Raw genomic sequence first — 22072 nt, forward strand, 5'->3', positions numbered from 1 at the left:
CAGGTGAGCAGGGACAGAGGTTTCCTTGCTGCTGGCAGATCTGCAAACTGCTGGTGGGACAGGGGGCTCAAATTCTCTATTCCCAAATGCTCCTGGGACAAGAGAGCCAGGGCAAATTAGCAACGGTCTGTTGGGACCCCAGCCCTCGCATGGAGGATGGAGGAGAAAGAATGCTGCCTCTAATCTCCTTTTTGGCTGTGGATCAACTTGCCAACGTGAATTCTGTTGCACTTTCCATCCGCTAGCAACTGTCTGTACTGTTTCTATGCAGAAAACCTTTTCTGGTGGTGTGAGCAGATTGCTGTCAGATGCTGCGCATGTCGCCAGCAGGAGCATACGTGCTGAAGGCAGATGATGGGACGTGTCTCCCTCCAAAGATCACACTGCAGTTGTTTTCCTGGCTTCAAACAAACAAGCAGAAAGACCAGCTAGTAGAATATTGCCCAGGTGCCTTAAAGCTCCATGTGCAGAGCCCAGTGCAATTCTGAAGTCTGGTGCTGTAGTCAAGAGTTCATAGAGGCTGTCACTGAAGTCTCCTTGCCTTTTGCATTCCTCAGTGCCCCTGGATTGAAGCCACTTGCTTCCTGCTTGGAGCGGTATTCTCCAATTGTAATGTACTTCCTCTTAATGTCCAGAGGTATAATGATACAATTGCAAAGCTGTTAAAATTAATGCTGCGAAGGAAGCAGCTTAGTTAATTGCTTGTGCAAAAAAATTGCAGTGGTAGGCTGAGCTATCTCACTGAGGCACATCAAAGCCATTAGGTGTTAACCATTTGAAAGCTGTGTAGCCTTGTGCTACTGTGTGGAAATCTGCTCCACGCTTTACCTCCAAGAGTTACGCATTCATTTTTGGACAAGCAGTATAAGTAATGGTCTAGGTAATTAATACTGCAGTACAGAGGCAATCCTCTTCTGTTTGGAGTGGTGTCCTGCTAAAGTCCTGGCTCTGTTACCACTTTTGTTTGCTGCTGCCTCCTAATCTTCATGCACGAAATACTGTTACTGAGATGTGAATGTCTGTTTCTGTTTGGGGGCAGTACTGTGCCCTGATTTATTACTGTGAAATGTGTGAAAAGAAGGTCTCTTTTCAGACTTCAAAATGAGGGATGGAATTGAACTTGCTAATTGTGTGCATGCATGCATCTGCTGAGTTCAGCTTAACTTTTTTCAGTCTGTTCTGTATGCTGCTTCTTCACCTTGGTGTTTCTCTTTGAATTGCGCTAGTTCCTATGCAGAATTTAGAATTAAACTTGTGTTTCCCTATACAGCCAACTGTTAGCATGCTACCCCCAGCTCTCCTCCTTTTTTCAGCTGTGATGTGGGCTTTGCTGCCTCTCCTTTTACTGTGGCAGCTAGAGAAATGTTAGCAGACTTAATATATGGTATCGGTGTGCTGGGCTCCTCGCTGGCCTGAGTGCCAGATGTGAACCTCACCCTTGCACCTGTTGGAGGCAACAAACTTCAGGCCATAGATTGATGGAACTGAGGGTATTTTGCTCACACCTTGCCTTATATAACTGAACTGGGTGCGTGTTGTGTGGCTGGTTTCTGCAGCCAGCAAATCCCACTGGTGTTTCCAGCTGTCTCTGGATGTTTCTAATGCCTTCTCTGAGCAAATGATGCCTCATTGCTGTTGTCCTTTGGATACTGTTTTTAGTTCAGTTGGAAGGAGGCTTGCTGTTTTTTTCCAAAACCAATCCCAACTTTGCAACTCTTACCTAGCAACACCTTTAAGACCTTCGGGTACTGGCTGACCATGTGCAATGCTGGTTGGCCTTCATGTCCTCATCTTCACATTCAAGCTCCAGTGATGTAGTTCTAGAGGGTCTTGGAAGCTGCCTGATGGAGGCCTGCCTGCCAGATACGTGACACACATGAGGAGAAGGAGACCATGAGTCATATAGATGAGAGCTTAGGTGTCTGTGGGATGTACATGTACCGTGCAGGCAGCAGCTAGCTCTTGGCTGACTAGAGGAGGGACTCAAGGTCATTTCGTCAGCTGCAGAACTGTGAAGCAGCTCTGTCTCCTTGGTCAGTAATGCATGGATCAGGAATGCTGCTTTGTGGTTTTTGTTGTTGACCTGGCTGTCCTTCCTGCCTCCTGTCCCCTCCTGCCCTCAGCAATGTTGGTGGGTAGCACTGTTCCCAGCTGGGTCCAGGTCCCCAGAGCAAAGCCAGCGGATCTGCTGGGTAAGAGGTGTTCATGTATTACTTTCTGGAGTTACAGCTATACAAAGTATTACCACCACTATACAATATATCCTCTGTTATTTAAAAGGGAGGATGGTGAATAGGATCAGCTATTTGAGGTTTCAAGTAATCCAGGGTAATTTTCAGCGTAATTAATACGTGCCAGGAATGTGACCCTTGCTGGGATAACAAGAAGATCTGGATAACTGAGGTGATAGAGTACAAGTTGTGAAAATAGTGCCAGAAAACTGTCTGCATAGGTCAGTTGCACAACCTAATAAAACTCTCAACTGTTGATGTAGAAAAACAGTTTATACAGCTTTTGCCTGACATGTGCAGAAGTAGAAAAATCCTTTCTCTTTGTACAATTCTCGGATGTTTTCTTTCATTAAGTTTCTTCTGTTATCTCTGAAGAGGTCAGAAAGTAGTTGCTTCTTAAACGATAACAATTTCATGAAAAACATAACTTGAAATGCCCTGAGAACACCACACAGTGATCCTGACATGATCTTTTGCTGTACTGTTTGCTTTCAAAGAAAATATAAGCAAATTTTGATAAAATAAAAGTCACTGCAGACTTGATAATATATATTAAACACAATATATGTAGATCTCTCAGAAAGTAGTGCCTCCTATGTATTTCCATGGAAACTGCAACAGATGTGAAGAGCACAGTAACACTGATAGTGCAAATTCTCAGCTACAAAACACTATTTTTCAGTGCAGTCACCACCATTAGCTATGCATTTTTGCCAGTGATGGACAAGAACCTAAATGCTTTGCTTGTAAAAATCTGCTTCACCAGAGTTGACCCACTGTCACCACTGCTGAAATACAACACACACCACCTCACTGTGCTCACATCCACTGTTTAGTCTCCATAACCATTCAGCAAGTGTCAACGAATATCAGTGGGTGCCATTTTCTCTGCATGGAGGAACTCAGTGATACCCCTTTATATCATACGTACTTCCACATCGGATCCCCTTTTGTCAGACTGCCCCTCTGCTGCCATCTGTCACACAGCAACAAAATGTAGTGGGATATTGGCAGGAAGGTTCAACCTCTACTTCCATAGCATCAAATTCCGCCTCTGATGTTGTGGGCCAACATAATAAAATAAGAGGTGTTACTTTCAGAGCAACCGTTGTATGTTCTTTGATTAAACAAATTATGAACAAATGCAAGAATTTCGTCAGTCATTAGCAAAATTAGTTACAAACTTGCCAACCATGAAGAACATTTCCCAGCAATTGTTGTCTGAACTTCTGTAAAAGCCCATGAAGAGGTAGAAATTATTGATAAATGCTTTCTTTTTACCAAAAGGACACGTGACATTTGCTACTGAAGTCAGAGTTTAGTAACAATCCTGTGTTGAAATAGAAAAGAAAAAATGTGACTGTTTGTCTTTGGGGTCTGGATTTTGTTTTGGTCTGCTTTTTTTTTATTTGAGAAACAGGTAGGCCAGCTTCATCTTCCTTCTTAGTGTTCACAGTAGTGTTGTATTTTTGCAGTGTTGAAGATGAGCTGAGTACAGTTTGGTATTTCAGTGAGCAAGAATTTTAGACACGGAAGAAATGAGTTAATTACATCCTCTCAGAGAAGCATTGCTGTCACTCAAAGGTTTGAGTAAGCAAGGTATTATGTGAATTGTCTCGGGGTCAGTGATACTTTATCTTCATAAATATCCCACCGGTTGTTGCTTGCTCTTTCGTTCTGTCTATAAACAGCCGAAAGAGCAGAAGTCAACCCAATGCTATGATTAGTTTGAAGGAGTTAAGGAGCTATGAGGGCTGTTCTGAAAGCAATGCTTTCTATTTTATTACGTTGCCCAGGCTGTTAGAGTGGTTCTACTGAAATTTAGAGGAAGCTACTCATAACCATGAGGACTGCGTGAGAAGGTGTAAATTCCCAAATCTGCCTAGAGTCAGCACCCACAGTATTAGAATAAGTTGGCTAGTTTCCAGGAGTGTTTGAGACCTCAAATGCTCTTTAGTCCTTACTCTCTGGTTGATCATAGATTAATCACTTGCTTTTTTAAATACTATTACCCAATCTTTTGAGCCACTCAATCCTGATTAAAATTTACTTTCTAAAATACGATCTTAGAGAGCTGAAACTGCTCGGATTCCAGACTTTCACATATTTATTTTTTTTATGAACTTGCTAGTCATTGCAATCATGCTCTGTGTTTTCACGGTACTTCCATAAAAATTCTTTTGGTTAGTTTTATCTTCTGAATTGTCATTCACATTGCTTATTTCATTCTTTTTTCTGAAATTTAATGAGAAGTATTAGTAATCCAGCACTTAGGCATGCATACAAACTATTATGTAAGCAAACTGAAGATCAAAAAACTTCGCAGGTTGCTGTCAGTATTATCCTTTGCAGCTTCTAGTGTGATTTATTCTGCTGTATAGTGATATACAAGTATTGTTTATATGCTGTGTATAAATTTGTCCTTTACAACTATATAATATGTATTAGAGGAACAAAATTGCCATGCTCGGGTTAGGAAATAAATGGTCAGATAGCTCCACTTTACTTTTATTTTTTTCGGTGGGGATACATCCATTGACTCTGTAAGCCCTATGTGGCTCTGTAGTAGGGTCTGCACGTGGAAGAGCTGATGAGCTGGAGCACAGTTCTGAGCCTGAACAAACTGCAGCATTCAGTCACAGCATCGTGTACCGTGTCCTGTGTATATTCCCTAGCCATTAGGAAGGCCAGTGTAGAGGTTTTTGCCAAAGGCAAGGCTGGCCTTGAAATGATTTTGGGTAGTCGTGTGTAACATTTGCATTCTCCAGAAATCTGCATCTGCAGGAGAAGTTTGGAGATGTAAGCTGGCCTGGGGCTCTGCAGTGCTTTAAATCAGCAAAATTGCTGGCGATTTGTGTTGGCTCTGAAGTCAGTACAGCTGCTTTCATGGTCCATGAAGCTTTGGATAATCTTGCAGGACTCTGCTGCTTCTGCTGTCTAAATACACCTCTCTCTGATCAACTAACTGTAGTCTAAGTGCCTCTGTTGAGTAAAGAAAAAAATGATGGTTGCCTTAAGTTTACCCTTTTCCTTTATATGCTCTTATCAGCTCAGGAGTTGGAAGCTTGCTGTTTGTAAGATTCATGAGCATCACTGCTAGCCTTACTCACAACTGAAGTGTAAGCATGGTTTGGTTGTTTTCCTCTACAAACAAAAGGTCATCTTAAGTCTAGTTAGTGCGGAAGCTATGATATAATCTGAAATTATGGGAATGATTTATCAATGATAGCTGATTTTTTTTCTCCTTTCTTTTCCCACCACCAACACACATGACAAGCTATTTCTCTGCTCTCACCCCACAGTTCCTGTTGGTAGGACTTGGTGTAATATGTATTCCTTCTCCTACTCTTGTTACTTTTTGCATTCTTGGAGGAGAATTGAATGTAGCACTACACCTAAAATGTACCTCCGGTGGGCTCACAGTAAATGAAACAACAGCAATATCTGTGCTGTTTGAGGAAGTGTCTTTTTCTGCTTTACATACCACTGCCCAGAAGAACCAGAACCATTCTGAAAGAGCTGGGAGAAACCCTTGCAATTGGAAGACACTGTATTAAAGAAGAGTTTCTTTCTTTCCTTTTTGATTTTATACCCACAAACTTACAGAAATTCTTAAATACTGTATATTATTGCACTACTTTTTATTCTTCCTGAAAGCTTAGCCTGCAAACTATTCTGCCATCCAAATGCAGTCCATGATTCCTGCTTTTCAAATAGAGCTTCAAAAGTATATTTGCATGGTCTCTGTAGACTTAATCAAAAGTAGTAATTTAGGTTGGCTGTTCTGCATAGTTCACCTCAATTTGCAGTTACTCTAGCTTCATGAGCAGCTGTGTTGTTTCTCAAATTCCATCTAGGGAGGGCTTTACTAGAGGCTGAAAAGGGATGGTAAGTAAATTGTTGCCAAGCTATTGGGTAGCTCATCTTGACTTGAATGTTTACTGTAAAAAATCCCAAACTGGAGATAATCAAGATGACTGTCAGTTATGGAAATGTTATCTGAACATCAAATGGATGTTTTCAAATCTGAGAAGGAAACAGCAGATAAATGGTGGTGGTACTCAATGATTTAGGCAATTAAAATACATATCAAAGTTCAGAGTAGGCGCTGACTTACTCAAGATCTTTTTGCACAGATATTTTGGTTCTCTGTAAAACGTACTAGAAAGAAACTGAATTATTTCCTCCTTTTTCCTTTTATTCTAGCCATCTAAAAGTGAAATTATTTAATTATTTTTTTTTCTAACTGAAAGTGAAAATGTTGTAGGCTTTCCAACTGGAATGTTGCGGAACTTCATTCAGTATAAAAAGTCAATTAGGAAAAAGAAATGTTATTTGGACTTGAGCAGCTTTTTTTTTGGTATTTGCAAGGAAACCCCAACCTGTACATTAAAGAAGTCCAGTATGTTTTATGTTATGTTGGCATGAAAATGCAAAGCTGTGAGTGGGGGGAAATGTATGTCAGGTATCATGTAACGGCAGCAAAGAGATTTCTGATGTTTATCAAACCTTGAACACCCCAGATTATTAAAACATATTCCTTGGCAATAAAGAGTAGATGTTTAATTTGAAACAAGAAGAGGAATTTGTTGCTTTTTTTGCAGAGGTCATGAACTGAGCAGGAATGAGTCCTCCTTGGCTGTTTCACTATTTTGCTGTTTGCCTTCGGGAATAGAGATTTGGTCTGATCTTAACAACTACTGCCAGGCCTTCAGCTCCCACAGGCAGCTTTACTGTGTCTTTTGAGGCCCACCTACAGCAGCTGTAGTTAGATTTTGGGATGCAGAGGCCTCCCAACTGCTCTGGCTGTGGAGTATCCTGAACCTTGCATAGCTGATTGCTGTCTTTGCTGAGAGGAGTCCAAGTGCTGGCCAACTCTTCCTGCTTGCTGGAGTTAAAGAGAAGATAGCTTTGTTTAATATATCAATCAAAAGAGAACATATCTTGTAAAGGAAAAGAACAAGAATGTGAAGTCATGCTAATAGTTGCTGCTATTAGAAAAGATGAATGGTGTGCTGCATTCATTCACCTTCAGAAGTTTCACGTCAAATTGTTCTATTTTAAGTACCTGTTTCTTATGTACCTTTGCAGTTTCAAAGCTTAAAAATATACTGTATGAAACTTCTGCAGTTTTATGGCAATGGATTTCCAATGTTATATGCTCAGCTAGTTGAGACAGATGCAGCAAAGCCTTCTCCACCAAGATGCACATACTTTTATAAAAATCCTGTATTTTCCAAGACTGTATGACTTGAATGAGATGTGCTTCTGTGCCTGAATAGGAAGACAGTGTATAAATGACAAGGGTAGAGTGTGTAACCACAGTATTATAGAATCATAGAACATCTTGAGTTGATATGGTTGATTAGGTTCCCATGTTTCAGAATATTGTCAGGTTTAAATCTTCCTGTTGCTTCTTTCCAGTTACTCTTTTTGTCCCTGCTATCTGCTTTGATTATGGAGAGAGAAAAACTAAAAACAGTCTTTGTAGTGATGACAAGTTGAGAAGCATTTTTTCAGATGTGCTTTAAGTTACTTATGCTAATTCATTACTCAATGATGATAGATCACGGTAGTTCAAGTAATTAATCAGACACACCTTGTCAAGTGGAGAGGCTCATGATGCACAGATTTTTCCTAGTTTTCTTTTTCCACTAGCCCTACTGCATCTCAAATGACCTGTGACAAGCTGGATGTCATGGTTCAATGAAGTAGGCAACAGTCCTCTTCCTGGAAAATCAGGTTATTTTCTCCACAGTCAAAATATAGAGAGCAGGCATTGGATAACAGTGTCCTGAAATATCAAATGTGATAAAATGATCCCCTGTAACTTGAAATTTGGAGTCAGAGAAAGAGAGGTTGACTTTGTGAGAAAATACAGTATTTTTAATAGATCTACTAATATATTTAGGGCAAACATGGAGAAAAATTTAGTGCGCGAACTTGTTTCACATAACTAATCTTCATTACTACTGCAGTACAACATCTTAGCAGGAACCACATTTATAAATAGCTTTTGAGAAACATCTGTTGTGCTGTGGCTTAGCACACGATTGGCAGTCGGGAGAGGTAAAGGTTTGTTCAGCAGTATTTGACTGTAGTTGATTGCTGTCTGTAAAAAGATGTGTTTGTGTTGGAGGATAAGCTGTTAGCAGTGTTCCTTGAGATTACTCCCAGGGGTGAACTTTTTGGGTATGTAACTCAGGAGGTAATTCAACTTCATTCATCTATGAATTCCTTCTTTTCATACGCAGATTGATAAGCTTTCTTACTGTGATTTAATAGTTGTTATGATTTATAGCTCTAGTTTTAAAGTCAGTGTATTTTAATTTAGTCAAAGTTGTTTGGGGATGACTGCCTCTGAGATCTTTGGAGCAGACTGACATTCTGAGCACTTTTCTTAATAATTCATTGTGTCCTGACATTAAATCACACAAATAAATCAAACAGTGAAACCAGCATTTTCTTTATAGCTGTGAATTTCTTGCCCATTTTCTTGTAGAGCGCAGTCGTGAGAGAGCTGCCCCATGGGTGCACTGAGAACCGCATGTCCAGTTTCCCCAAGAAGACGTTCAGAGGAAAGCAGTGTGTCACTAGGCTCATGAAACCTGTGTTTAGGTTAGCCATGTTCCCGGCACACATAATGCAGTACCTAAATGTAAGAGTGAAAATGAAGATTGAATTTGTATTTCTGACTTTTTCCCCCTCCTTCAGGTAGCACAAATATTGCCAGGAGGCTGGTAAGAAGGGATATGCACCACAGATGCTGAGCTTCGGTTTGCACGTTGCTGTTGTGATGTTTCTTTCATTCTCTTCTTTTTTGTATTTCTCTGGCCAACCCTCTCTGCAGTAAATTTTCTACTGATATACTCCGTAGCCCAAAAACCAGAACAGAGCCTGGTAAATAACAGTCCTTTCAATCATAGTAGAAAGAACCAGGCTTTGGTTCTTTATGCTTTTATTTTCTTGGTGTTTTCCCTATCCTGGTATTTTTACCCATAAGACTCTAAATTTGCAAGCTGAATTCTCAGAAGAAGCCTTGGAGTGCTTGGCTGCACTTCACTGCACAGGAGCTTGTTTTCAACCCTGTTTTTGGTGAGGTTTATTATCAAAAATGTGTAAGGTGGCTAACAGAAGTCATGAAAATGAGGCCCAAACACTTAAAAACTGAGCACTATGATCTGGTACTAAACAGCTATGGAAGAGGAGGAAAAGGAAATTTTGTCCACTTTCTTGGCCTTAGCATGGCTGTTACCATAAAGTATGGCATCAGATATGCACCTCTTCTCCAAGATAGGGTGGATGCTGACATGTGGCTATGATTTCATCAGCATCAGAGCCAGTGAGTAGTCTGAAAATGATTAGGGATTTTTTTTCTTGCCTGCCTGAACTCTAATCTTCATTGCTGTAAACAAAGCCCTCTTACTCTGGGTGTATCTTGGGTCTGGCAAATCTGAAGAACTATGCATCATCTGATTGCTCTCTCCCCCCAAACACTAGGGTGCTGACTGAGCCCCTATTTGTTTACATGCTTTGTTTGTGCCTTGGTATAATGACCTGATGCAGTGAGATATTTGAGGACCTGCTTAATCATTGAAGTCATAGGGCCTGTGCTCATACTGCATGCTCCCCTCTGACTCCCATGTGGTTTGCTCTAGCCTCTTGAGTTGGAGGCTGCTCTTGCTCCTGTTCTTTCAAATGGACCCCCTTCTCTCACCCTCTTTTCCTCCCTGTTATATGTCCCCTTTCCTATCCATAGTTTCTTCCCTCCATATACATCATACCATACTGCTCATGTTTAAACTCTGCAGAAATAAGATATGCGATGTGTTTCGGTCACCCGGTACCCAGCATGAGGTTTTCATTGCCTGCCCTGGACCATTTTGTATTTTTGTGCCATTTTGTATTTTTGTGTTTGCCTTTCATTATGCATGGCTATTCCTTTTGGGGGATTTTGGTTACAAAATTTGGAGGAGACACATCCCCTGCTTGCTGACTGCCCAGAGAGGAGCAGGAGATGGCTTGGTGTTCTCTGCCAGGACAGTCCTCAGTGCCCATTGGCTGAGCCTTCAGAGCTACTGCTGGTCAGGCTTCCTTGCTGCTGCTTCTCCAGGCATGCTTGTCTCTTTTCCCTGCTACTTCTCCAGCCCCACCTTCAGAACAGTGCAACTTCATCTTTGACCACTGTGTTATTCTTGTCGTTTTAATCTAATCATCACAGGGCCTATTTTTTTTCTCATAGAGGCTCACATGGTTCCAAGCCCGGCAGTCATTTTCTCCTTTGCCCTTCTGCTGTTTTCTCTTTGTCTGGGTGCTGGGGAGTGCTGCTCTCAGGAAGGAGAGGAGCCAGCTCCTTCTTGTCCTGCCTGCATTTCTTAGTATTTCTGTTGGAGCATTTGAGACACGAACAGAGGTGGGTGGAGGTTTTATAGTGCTCACAAATGGCAGCTGTTCAGCCCGGGCTCATGGCTGTTGCTGCTGCAGGTCAGGAGGCATGGAGCAGGGCTGGTGAGTTCTGCTTTCCCTCCCTGCTCCCAAGGTCACCTCTCTCCTTTTATCGTCATGTTGTGTTTGATCTTGGTTAGGTGAGGCTGGGATCCTTTGCGGGAGTTGGGGGTTACCCCCCCCCTTAATGCCCCAATAGGGTTTGCCTTCAGGTCTGCTCTGCTGCAGTCTTTTATCTTTTATCTAGGTTCCTAAATGGATGTGTCCTGGCTGTGATCAAGTTGCTTCAAGCTACTGATTTGGAATCCATCACAGAAAAAAGTGTTTGGTGAAAGTGTTGTTTTACTGTATGCACAGTGTACATCCATACTCCGTATACAATAAAATATATTCAGGGGAGTTGGACTAGATAATCTGTAACGGTCCCTTCCAACTCAAATGATTCTGTGATTCTATATATATGAAAAATTCTTGTTTTTTCTTGTAAAAGTTCCTGCTGGGTGGATGTGGATCAAGTGTTTGTATGTTTTGTTTCAGCCCGTGAATCCGTCAAGATCCGTCACTTTTACATAAATAAATGATCGTCATTAATTATTTATATAAAATGGAGACATGAGGGAATGAGGAAGAAACGCTGAGAGTAAACACGAGGCTCTTAGGAGCCTGAATTTGAAATTGCTCAGAAAAGCAGTTTGGAGATGGATATTTTTAGAAATCTGCAATTTATTTTGGAGCAGAGAAAATTTCAACATTCCAGGGATGAAGAAGGCCACCTGTTTGGCAGCAGCTGTCCCACTGAGCCGGGCAGTGCTGCTGGCAGCTAATCATATCTCCAGCACTCAGATGTGGTGTGCATGTGGCGTTTCAGCCGTTGCTCTGTGCAGACATATAGCTCGGTTTTCTTTTGTTTGCCCTGCATTTATCTGTGCATCTCATCTGGGCTGTGTTGTAGTGCATCTGACAAATGATCATTCCACAGCAGTAAGCTGCAGTTCTGGTTTGCAGTGTGGATACAGCAAGAATACATAGTATACTATTGTGACAGATGAAAGCCGTGGAAGTGGGCCAAATTCAAGCAGTTTTCCATTGCATCTGATCAGCAGATCCTATGGAGGGAATTTGCCTGCTGTGAATATTTGATTCTCACTAGCTCAAACTATCTTGTGTACTGGCAGTGCTACTGTGTGAATTTGTGGTGGCTTTCCAGGGTGTCTGTCCTACACAGCTGCCAATTTCTGCTGGCTCTTATAGGGTTTAGGATTCGTGCTCTACTTTGTGTGTTAGGAAAATTACCTAATGCAGTATAATGATCGTGTCCCTTCACACCAACACAGCACTGAGGTTATCCATCTTTTAAAGAACAGCACAAACAAAATGGCAGGTGTTATAATCTCCCTCCTTCCACCATCATGGAGGTGCAGTCCCTCTGCCTTCAATCCTGCATGCGTTATCTGCAATTGGTTGTTCTCTGTTCTGACACTGAGGGCAGCAAAAAATTGATAACTCTTGCATTTCCTGTACTTATAAGTAAGTGACACTGCATGAAGTGCTGACCTCATCGTGACTGTCAGGACTCTGCTTAGGCAAGCACAAAGCATTTGGTTTTTATTGTCAGTGTATCCTCTGCTTGTGTCCTTAATCTGTCACCACACTGAAGCATTTCTCTTCTGTAATCAGCCTGTTTGTGCTTGAGGTAATTTCATAGATAAAAGCTACTTTTCTGCTTTAAAATCTTGTGCGATTAATGGAAGAAACTTAGGCTTTAAGCTCGCTTTTCCACTTGGTGTACAAGGACAAAACCAGAAGAAGGTGATATAAGGGAGTCTCTGAACAGTGTCATGAACCCAAATTACACAAAGCCAGAGGCAGCTGCAGGTCCCCAGGGCACATAGTGCACGATGTGCTGACCGAGTGACTGATGCTTCATCTACTCCATTTCTGTCACTGCAGCCAGGAACCACTGAGAGGAAGGCACTGACACCTTCCTTTAGTGTTTTGAGAGAATCATGTGGTACTGCCTTGTAGGAGGGAATTCGTTTTGGTCACGTTGCCCCTTGGGGCAGTGAGTGTTGCTTCCTGAGCCCACTGTAAAGGATACAGTCCTGCTAACTGAGGCATGCCAGATGACTGCAATCCTTGCCACTGCTCTGCGACCTATTTGCACGCCTTGTTTAACTTTGCCAAGTTGTAGGGAGCTGGACACGCACACTAGATGTGTGTTTTCAGTCCTTTGTGTAAGGTAAGAGTGTTTTAGATGCACTGCTACTTGTGTATGCAGCACCCTTTTCCTTTTTCAGCAACAAAGAGGTGCTACTTTATAAGGGACTACAAAAAATGTGTGGTTAGAGCTCACAGATACGGAGCTGTAATTTCTCTCAAAAGATGTAAGCAGAATTTTCTGAGAACTGAAGAAACCAGGACTTGGCCAGTGAATTGTGTGCTAATCCTAAAATAAAAGCCTTCCTAGGAGCTAAGTGTTAGTGGTAAGACTCCTTTCACTCTTCAATGGTTTAGGGGTGTTGTTCTCCAGCATCTCAATGTAAATACAAAATACAGGTTTCAACTGTACTGAAGCAAGCCAGGAAATGTTTAGTTTTGCAGTGTTGTGAGGTACATTTTGACTTGGGGACCGGCAAGCTTGACCTGAATATCTGTCACCTGTAAGCAATTTTTGTTGTCACTGTTTAGTCCTTGGAAATAAATTGCCAATTTTAGAATCACTAACAAAAACTCTGAAACTGTTAACAGAAGCAAAAACTTCTTTCAGTGCTCACTGATCACATCTTGTTGACATCCATGGTTATTCATGCCAGAATAAAACACCAACTGTGTAAGGAACTGTTTGTGTGATGGTGCTAGTGACTGTTGGCAAATGTTTTTATGATGAACATCAGAATGTAAGCGTGTACAAGAACAGGCGTAGGGTTATGATACTGTTTTGTTGTGTTTTGGGGTTTTTTTGAGAAGTGGACATTTGTTCATCAGCAGCAGGACTGTGTGTCCAAGCTAAAGGGCTGCCAAATGACTGATACTTTTGCTACTGCTTATCATAACTTGGATATGAACTTCTGGCATAAAAATGGTAACAATTAGTTACCCTTGGAGTTTCCCCTCCCTTGATTGTTTTCTAAACTTATTGGGTTACTCTACTGTGTGTGTCCTGTATATTTTTGTTAGGAAATGTTGTTGGCAACTTTTGTTTTAAAGGCTTTTGCATTTTATTAGTTTTACACATTGCTCCACCCACCACTTGGAACTGACCAGAACTGCCCGCCTTCAAAGGCTAAACACAAGAGTTATTCATGTTGCAGTTGGAAATACTGTGGAAAAATTATAATGCAAACAGCAAGCCAGATGGAGAATTTTACAAGCATCTTTTCATGTCATGAATGATGCTGTCTCTCAAGGTTATGGGCTTTCTGCTCTCTCAACTGCTATTTCTTTCCCTCTGGCTTTGTTCCAGAGCTGTTAAGTTTCAGTCAGAGAAGAAAGAGAGATTTGGACTCCTCTAAATTTCTAAGTCCTTATTTCTGTGTGGGGTGGCTGGTGACAGCAAGCTTTGTGTGTGAGAGTGCTGGCATGCAGAATCCCCGCGATTAGCATGCTGATGGCTGCTCCCTGCCAGGCTGTGTCAGGGGCACACAGACAAAGCCTTCCACCCAGCATAGGGAGGGCTTTGGTCTCCTGCTGAATACACTGAGAGCTACCCGGTATCTTCTGGCCTTTCCTTCCTCATTTCTATGGAAGTGGAATTCTCTGTTGTTCAAGTGTCACCACGCACATGGTGCTCCTCCTCTCAGTGCATAGGGTAGGATGCCTCCAATTGGAATTTCTACATGAGAGGCCTTAAAGGATACCAAGCTGTGTGCTGAGGCTTCACTTGTCTGCCCATCTATCATTGCATCTGCCGATTGAGCAGTACATATATCTAATAATTTGTTCTCTTGATCTTCAGCACTTATCTTGCATATAAAAGCTTCACTGGTTCTATAAAAGGGTGGTGGTGTACATGCATATGTGTAAGTATAAAATATATAGTAGACATATGTGCACACAAGCAGATTTGATCGCCTCCACACAAACCCATCTGTTATCAGCCCTCTTTGGTTTCAAAGTGGTTTGTATCAGATCGGGCTTACTCTAACAGTAACAGTCGGGCTTACTCTATGAACAGTACTGCAAAGGGAGGAGTTACTTCTGCTAACAGGCGGTGGCTGTCTGAAGTGTAGCTTCAAGCATCTATTTGTGGAGAGACCACGTATCTCTGTTTCCAGTGAGTGATTAAGTTCAGAGGGGCAAGTGGGCAGTTGTGTGTAATGGGAGTAACTGGTTTGAGTTTGTATTGACATACAACACATTTTATGAACTGTTTGCTTAAGTGGTGGATGTTCCACATCTGTCTTAATCACTTGTTTTAGAAATCCAGTTGTTTCTTTTCTGGCTTGTAACACTGTAACACACTGACAGCCTACAACAGTAGGTGAGGAAATTAGGAGGGCCTTTTTGTTTAAAGAAATTGCCAACATCTGGGTTTGGAAAGAGAAAACAAATTTGTTGCAGTTATATTTGGGGGGAAAAAAAATAAAGTTTTATTTAATACTTGTCTGGTTTTCAAACATAACCTATACTGACTTCCTAAGTTATGTAACTGGCAATGGCTTTGCTTCTTCACTTAGCTAACAATGTGACTCTTAGAGAGCTGTTACTGAACTGGGGAGATGTTGGTTTAATAAGATGACCTTTGCAACTGAAGAAAAGTTAAAACTGTTTTTGTGTGTGTGTGCCTCATTTCAGGATAATATCATCTTATTCTTAAGAGGCTGCAAAGAGCTGGGACTTAAGGAATCTCAGCTGTTTGATCCTGGTGACCTGCAGGACACCTCAAACAGAGTAGCTGTCAAGTAAGTACAACAGCAGTTTGTGATTAGCCTGTTATAATCTCACATGCATGCAGTTAGATGGTAAACATTTGAGAACGGGCAAAGAGGATATGGAACTGTCATTTGTATAAAGCAAATAGGAAGCTGAGGTTTTTGAAACCTTCAGCACTGGGAATAATACATTGTTCTCTTCAGCAGCCTTTCTTTAAAGGTTATTATATTTTTTCCCAGAGAAAGCAGCCACAGTTCTTTTAAAATACTGGTTTAATTTAAACAATGAGATTGTATGGGACTTAAGTGGTTTCCTGAGTCTAAATTGATGGCATTTTTTTGTCTATCCAACTAACAAACTATGTAAGCTGGGGGAAAAAAAAAATCACTGCTCTTGTTGCATAACTGTTTTGAAGATGCCTTATAGGACATTTGTGGGCCTCTCAGACTCTACAAGATGCAGACAGTGAGAATGGTTTGTTTATTTTCTATCAAGAACAGTAAGTTGTGACACAGTATTAGGGCTGAGGACTTCTGTCTAACCTGTATGAATTGAAAATGCCCTGATTCAGATAATTCTTGCCAAAGCCACACACCTTCTACCACATGGATTACCACATACATGCTAAGGGGTTCTCCTTCTTAATAACTAATTCAGTTCAAATTAGCAATGGTTTGTACACTCTTTGTGAGATGCTTGTATTTTGAACATTTGATTTATGAAGTGATGTAGAAGACAGATGTGAAACTGGCACAGAAGGAATTACTGGTCTTGCTGGAGGTAGCACAGAACAGTCTTTAGTCATAGTCTGTATGGCCCTAGATTGAGGGCCTAGATTAAACAGAAAATGTTCCTTTCAGGGAAGATTTTGTTATCATGTTGGAACAGAAGAAATCAAATTGTATTTTTTACTAGTTCATTCTAATGGCAGTCAAACTGCTCAGCCCCAAAAACAAAAGCACCCAACACTGCTTCACAGAATTAACAAGATACATACTTGTTATCTAGGTGTTTTCACAACATTTTTAGATGTGTCATGTAATATAAAAAAGTTATTGCTCTATAGACAGGGAAATACTGCGGAGTTGATTGAATGATCTTACTTCATTTGGCCAAAGTGATTGCTAATGAAATCCTGGTCAGACATATTCATTTTAGAAAAGTGTATGGAAACAATTTACTAAATCTCAGCAGCATTCTAGTTTTTTCCCCTCTGGCACTGAAAGCTGGGCAAGTTTTCATGGTGTTCAAGTACTGTCTGGGAAAATTCAAAGGTTCTGAAAATCACATTGGCTGCTTTCTTTACTTTGAGGAACAGTCTCCTACTTTTTGTTCGCTTCCAAGTTTCTGGCTCTGGTATATGCCGTTGAGAGAGGACCATGTAATGAGTCTGCAGCGAGCTTTCCCAGCCTTGTTCTGAATCTGGTGACACTGCCATGTTCTTCATGACATCCTGTGAAATATTGACCGTGAGTGGCTGCAGAGAATTGCAAAATAGTCCCTAATTTCCAGATAGAACCAGAGATAAATGGTCCTTATAAGAAGCTGCATCTTTAGGAGGTGAGGATAGCAGAGCATCTGGTAGCAGCTCCAGGGAGATCTACCCGCACGTAAACCTTTCCCACCAGGAATAAGAAACTGTAGAGTTGCCTCATCCCACAGCTGACTGTGATGCTCAAGAGATGTGAAGTGGCTCACTGGCATGGATATCTTTCCCTCATCAACTCTTCAGAGAAAGCAGCTATGGAAATGAGCCAAATGTTTTCCCAGGACTGTCCAAGTTCACACTGAGTAGCTGAGTGAGGTGTACGAGCCAAGTCCATGACTGTTGCAAAGAAATATGTTCAAGACTGTCTTCATCTAGCTAGATCTCAAAGTAGGAAGGTGATTTTTTTCCCCTCTTTGAAGACTTTTGGGTTATTTTTGTTAAACACAGTAAAAATTGTATTATTGCACATGATTAATGTAATGATGATTTTTAACTTTTTTCATATAGGTGCTAATTGAAGTATGTATTAGACCTATTTTTTTTGGATCATTTAACTTATAAAGGTTATGAGCTAATGCTGCAAAGAATTTCATCCTGATTTGTTAAACAAGACTTTTTTCCACTATTTTATTTTAAAAAGTAGGGCTGTTTTATATTTCTTACCATATATGTATCCATTGATAAAATTTTGGCTTAAAAAAAGTTATCAAAAACTCTTGGTTTTAGTTTTGCCTATATTTAGGCTTTTGTTATTCTCACAGATTTAAGTTAAGTATTTTTGTTTTTTGTCAGGTAACATTTAATGCTGGGATGGATCATATTATATAGAAGGCAACTGACAATTCTATTACATAATAATAAGGAAAAAATCTGTGCTAAATCAGAAATATTCTTTTTTCAGCACTTAAATGCGGTACACATTTTCTTTCTTCCTTTTTTCTAGTAGTATCTGCTGAATTTTGAATTGTTTCTTATGGTTATGCAAACTTTCTGCTTTATTGTTTCTGCAAACTTCCATTCTTTTTGATGAAAACTGGTGCCCAGTCTGAGTTCTAGAGTGTACATTCAAAGCATAGAATGTACTTTACGCAGCAGGTTCTGTTGTAAAGGTTCTGTCTGTGGCAGGATCTTTATTGCTTCATCTACCTGCTTTGTTCTTTATATCCTCAGAAACACCTGCTGTATTTCATTGATTTCCTTGGAGTCATATGCATGTTCTGTTGCTTTCAGAATCTATACGAGTTGCGTGATTTATCACTGAGCAAAATCTAACTTCTGGATAACTGCAAAGTTGTTTTTAGCAGTGGGGACTTTGGTCTTTTTTGAATGAATCAACAACACAGTTTAAAAGAAATATTTTTGGCACTGCCCTACTTCACTGTGGGATTGTTACAAACACATTTTCTTTTTGTACTTCCAGAAGTATCATTTAATGATTGAAATAATGGTGACAAAATACTCCCACTTTATGAATACATGAATGTGTGAACAACATCTTCTTAGCTTTCATGTCTTTCTAGCTAGCAGAAGCATTCTGCAGACTTTCATTGGGGAAAACATGATCTGCTGCATACATGCTTTTGAAAAATGGGTCTGCATTCTGATTTGTTTTCTTTTTTTTTTTTTCTGTGTGTGTGTGTGCATGTGCAACCAGGAACATTGACTGTAGTAGGAAGCTGAAAAATGTAAGTATTTGACTTGGAATATTTTTTTGTTGGGTATATTTGACCTCTGCTAGATTTTCTGTGTCAGAAAAAACAAGTATAGTTGAGTATTTCTGATATGTCCTCCTGCATACAAATCTTAACTGGGTTGTACTGGAAACTTAGGTAGAGCTGCTATGGCAGAGCAGCCATCTTTGGTTAGATAAGGAAGCAAACCATCTGACCTCTGTGCTGTCCATTGTAACTTTCACCAGAATGGTCTGATTCAGTCGTGAGGCTACGTCCTTGCAGCATTACCTGAATAAAAAGAAATTTGTGCAAAATATTTTAAATGAAGCAAAATGGTCGTTAGATCTGCACACCAGTCTTTACTAGCTTTCCCATTCTTCCAAATTAATATTTTCCCAGAAAGGCTAATTCCACTGAACTTTGTTGTTGATTTGAACTAATGGTAATGATAATAGATTCTGTAATTGTTAAGTAGAAAAGAAAATGGCTAAACTTCGTTAGAGTCAGAGTTAGTTATTCTTCCAAAGCTTAACAAGCTGTCTCTTCTTTATAGGCACAGAAACTGCTATAAATTCAATTTTATATTTAGCTCATATCCCTATAGACTGCTAAGAAATGCCAAGGCCTTTTCCTAATAACTTTTCAAGCTAGTAATCATGACTGCAGGTAAAAGAAGAAGAAAAACAAAAGAACAATAGTCTTTCCCACCAATATTTAAGTAGTATCTTCTGCATCTAACACACCAAGTTATAGAAGAAGAGTTTAGCTTTGCCATTTTAGCACCCTTATGGGCACTGGCTGTACGTATTTGTATAAAGGTAAAGTTCCAAAATTGTCCTCTACAATGTGTTTGTGGACAGCATATACTTTCAGTGTATATTTTCCAGGTGCATATAAATTAAATGCAGTCTCGGCTGGCAGCCAATCAGAATTGCTCGCAAATATGACATTATTTGGGGGGAAAAAGCCACAGATAAGAACAGAAGAGAGTGATCAAATGCTAGCAGAAAGAAATAGAAATACCACAACTTTCACCAGAGTACTGAGCAGCCAAATGAACTGGACAGCTTCCTCATTGCTATAATATGAGGTTTGCAAGTGTTTTCACTTGAGAACACATACTATAAGAGATATTACATAAATTTGCTGTTCTATGTTGAATGGTGTTTGTTGAATGAAAACAGTTCAAATACTTTTTTTCCCCTCAAAAGACTAAAAAAACCAAAAAAGAGTATTGGCAAAACTACCTCGTTTTCCTCGTGGCAGTAGTGTCACCATGTATGCACTTCTTAAAATGAGAAGAAAAAAAAAAAAAACTTTGAACTGTATTAAAAAATTTATTCTGCAATTTCACGGTATGTGTATTATTTATACAGTGTACCATGGCTGTGTTTTCCAACGGGCAATTTGCATGATACTCAGTGCTGTCTAGCAGGGCCTCAGCTGCAGCGCTGTGTGGGACTTGAATAAGAAATGGGGACGTTAGAGAAAGTTGGATGAAAAAAGGGCAATCAGAAGTCTAGTAAATGTGACTGAGGATGGAAATACTGAAGGAATTTGGTTGCATGTTTTAGGGAAGAACAGTACCTGTCACTGCATCCCCTCAGGTTGTCTTACATCCCTTTCATACCATGTTTTGTAGTATTCATTATACAGACCTGTCAGTACTTAAAATACTGTATTTCAGTTTATTCAGTTTTTGGAAGATTATTAATAGCAATTGTTACAGACAATTACAGTTTAGTATTGGTTGCACCAGCTTTCCACACCGAAATATTTCCTGTTTATTCTGCAGTTAAATGCTTTGCCATGCCATGGAATAGGCAAAAATAATGAGCATTATATGAGAAAATGCTGTAAGTTCTGAGGTGTTAGACATTTTTAACCAATCCAAAACAGTGACCTGAAATAATTTTGATGAGCAGTTTCCAGTTCAAATTGCTGTTTCACAGGTTCTGTTAAAGATATTGCTGCCTGATAACTGCGGACACATGTGGGTCCATAGAACTGTTTGCTTTCCTTGCATGACATAAACGTCACTGCTTTTGGAGGTGCTGAGTTTGACCATCCTAGGCACCTTAATGTCTTCTTCCCTAAAACAATCGCTGCACTGATCTGATGCACTGATGTTCAGTTCAGATCGGATTTCTTTTGCTGCCTAAAGGAGAGAGGGTACATAAACATTTGAAAGTGCAATTCTTGGCATTTCTTCTCTGCTGGTTTTGAAGTGACTCTTGTTTTATGGATAGAAATAAAGTCAGAACTTGAATGAAACCATGAACTCTTTCCCATTTAGTATATTAGAAACAATCAGATGTTCATGGCCTTTGATTAATCTTGCACTGAGCATTTCTTAAGCTAGCAGAATACTGGAAGTAAATGTTCCCATATCATCCGGTAAAGTACATTAAGATGATTAAAAGTTGAACTACCTTTTATTTCCTTGAAATAGGTAGAAATACATTTCAGATGTTCTATTTATTCCATTAGTTGTAAGTGTTTCAATTAACAACCACTAGTACAGGTACTCTTTAGGTGTTTGTTTTTTTCCTGTTGCATGTACAAATAGGCATATTTGCAAATGTCTTTTCTGGACAGTTTCAAATTTCTTGCCTGGTTTTTCTATTCAGATTTATTTTTGCTGTTTACTTTCCAGGCAGACATGACAGGACCATTTTTTATAAGAAATACCAGGAATGTAATGTATTAAATTACATCTTCTGCTGGCCTGATTGAATTTGCATAGTTGCCTGATGTGTTTATGCCTAACCATCGACAGGTTCTTCCCTTTTAACTGAGATTTATAACAAAATCTTGTGCTACTGGACAGTTTAGAATAAATGAGAAATGCTTAAGGGAAGTAAATTAAGCTAAGTAACTGTGAAGATGGCTTCAATTAATTCTCATTAACTTCTACAGGTATTAGTCACCATTTATTGGCTAGGAAAAGCAGCAAACAGCTGCACATCATATAGTGGATCAACCCTGAACCTGAAGGAGTTTGAAGGTTTACTGGCACAAATGAGAAAGGTATCTATCTTTTTGTTATGTTTTGGGAATAAAAATTTAGTTCAAAGGATTACTCCCATAAATAACATGTTTGTTGCTAAACGTAAGAGAAGTGGTGGATTTGAGTACAAATTACTTGTAAACCCCCACCTCCTTTGAAAATGTTTCTGATTGTACCAAGCCATAAACATGACTTTCTTTGGCAGCCAGCTTTGTGGTGATATTAATGTTGCAGCAGTTGATGTGAAACAGGGCTTGAGAATTGTCATCTGGCTCTGTCATCTTCATTTCCACAGTTTTTGGTTTGAATTATTTTCATTTATGACATAGAGCTTTAGCTAGAAGAGCTGAGA

At 40.0% G+C, this 22072-nt stretch overlaps 1 protein-coding gene across 12 annotated transcripts in view; it reads left to right on the forward strand.

Moving 5' to 3' along the window:
* Positions 1 to 22072, forward strand: part of LIMCH1 (LIM and calponin homology domains 1) — a 165935-nt gene that overhangs the window by 81304 nt on the left and 62559 nt on the right. For all 12 annotated transcript variants that reach the window (XM_052682504.1, XM_052682499.1, XM_052682498.1 and 9 more), the window contains 3 exons: positions 15471 to 15577; positions 18692 to 18722; positions 21630 to 21740. In XM_052682504.1, coding sequence (XP_052538464.1) covers positions 15471 to 15577; positions 18692 to 18722; positions 21630 to 21740 — 249 coding nt within the window. The remainder of the gene's footprint in view (positions 1 to 15470; positions 15578 to 18691; positions 18723 to 21629; positions 21741 to 22072) is intronic.

This window comes from Tympanuchus pallidicinctus, unplaced genomic scaffold, assembly GCF_026119805.1.
Source record: "Tympanuchus pallidicinctus isolate F22 unplaced genomic scaffold, pur_lepc_1.0 scaffold2, whole genome shotgun sequence".
Lineage (NCBI taxonomy): Eukaryota > Metazoa > Chordata > Aves > Galliformes > Phasianidae > Tympanuchus > Tympanuchus pallidicinctus.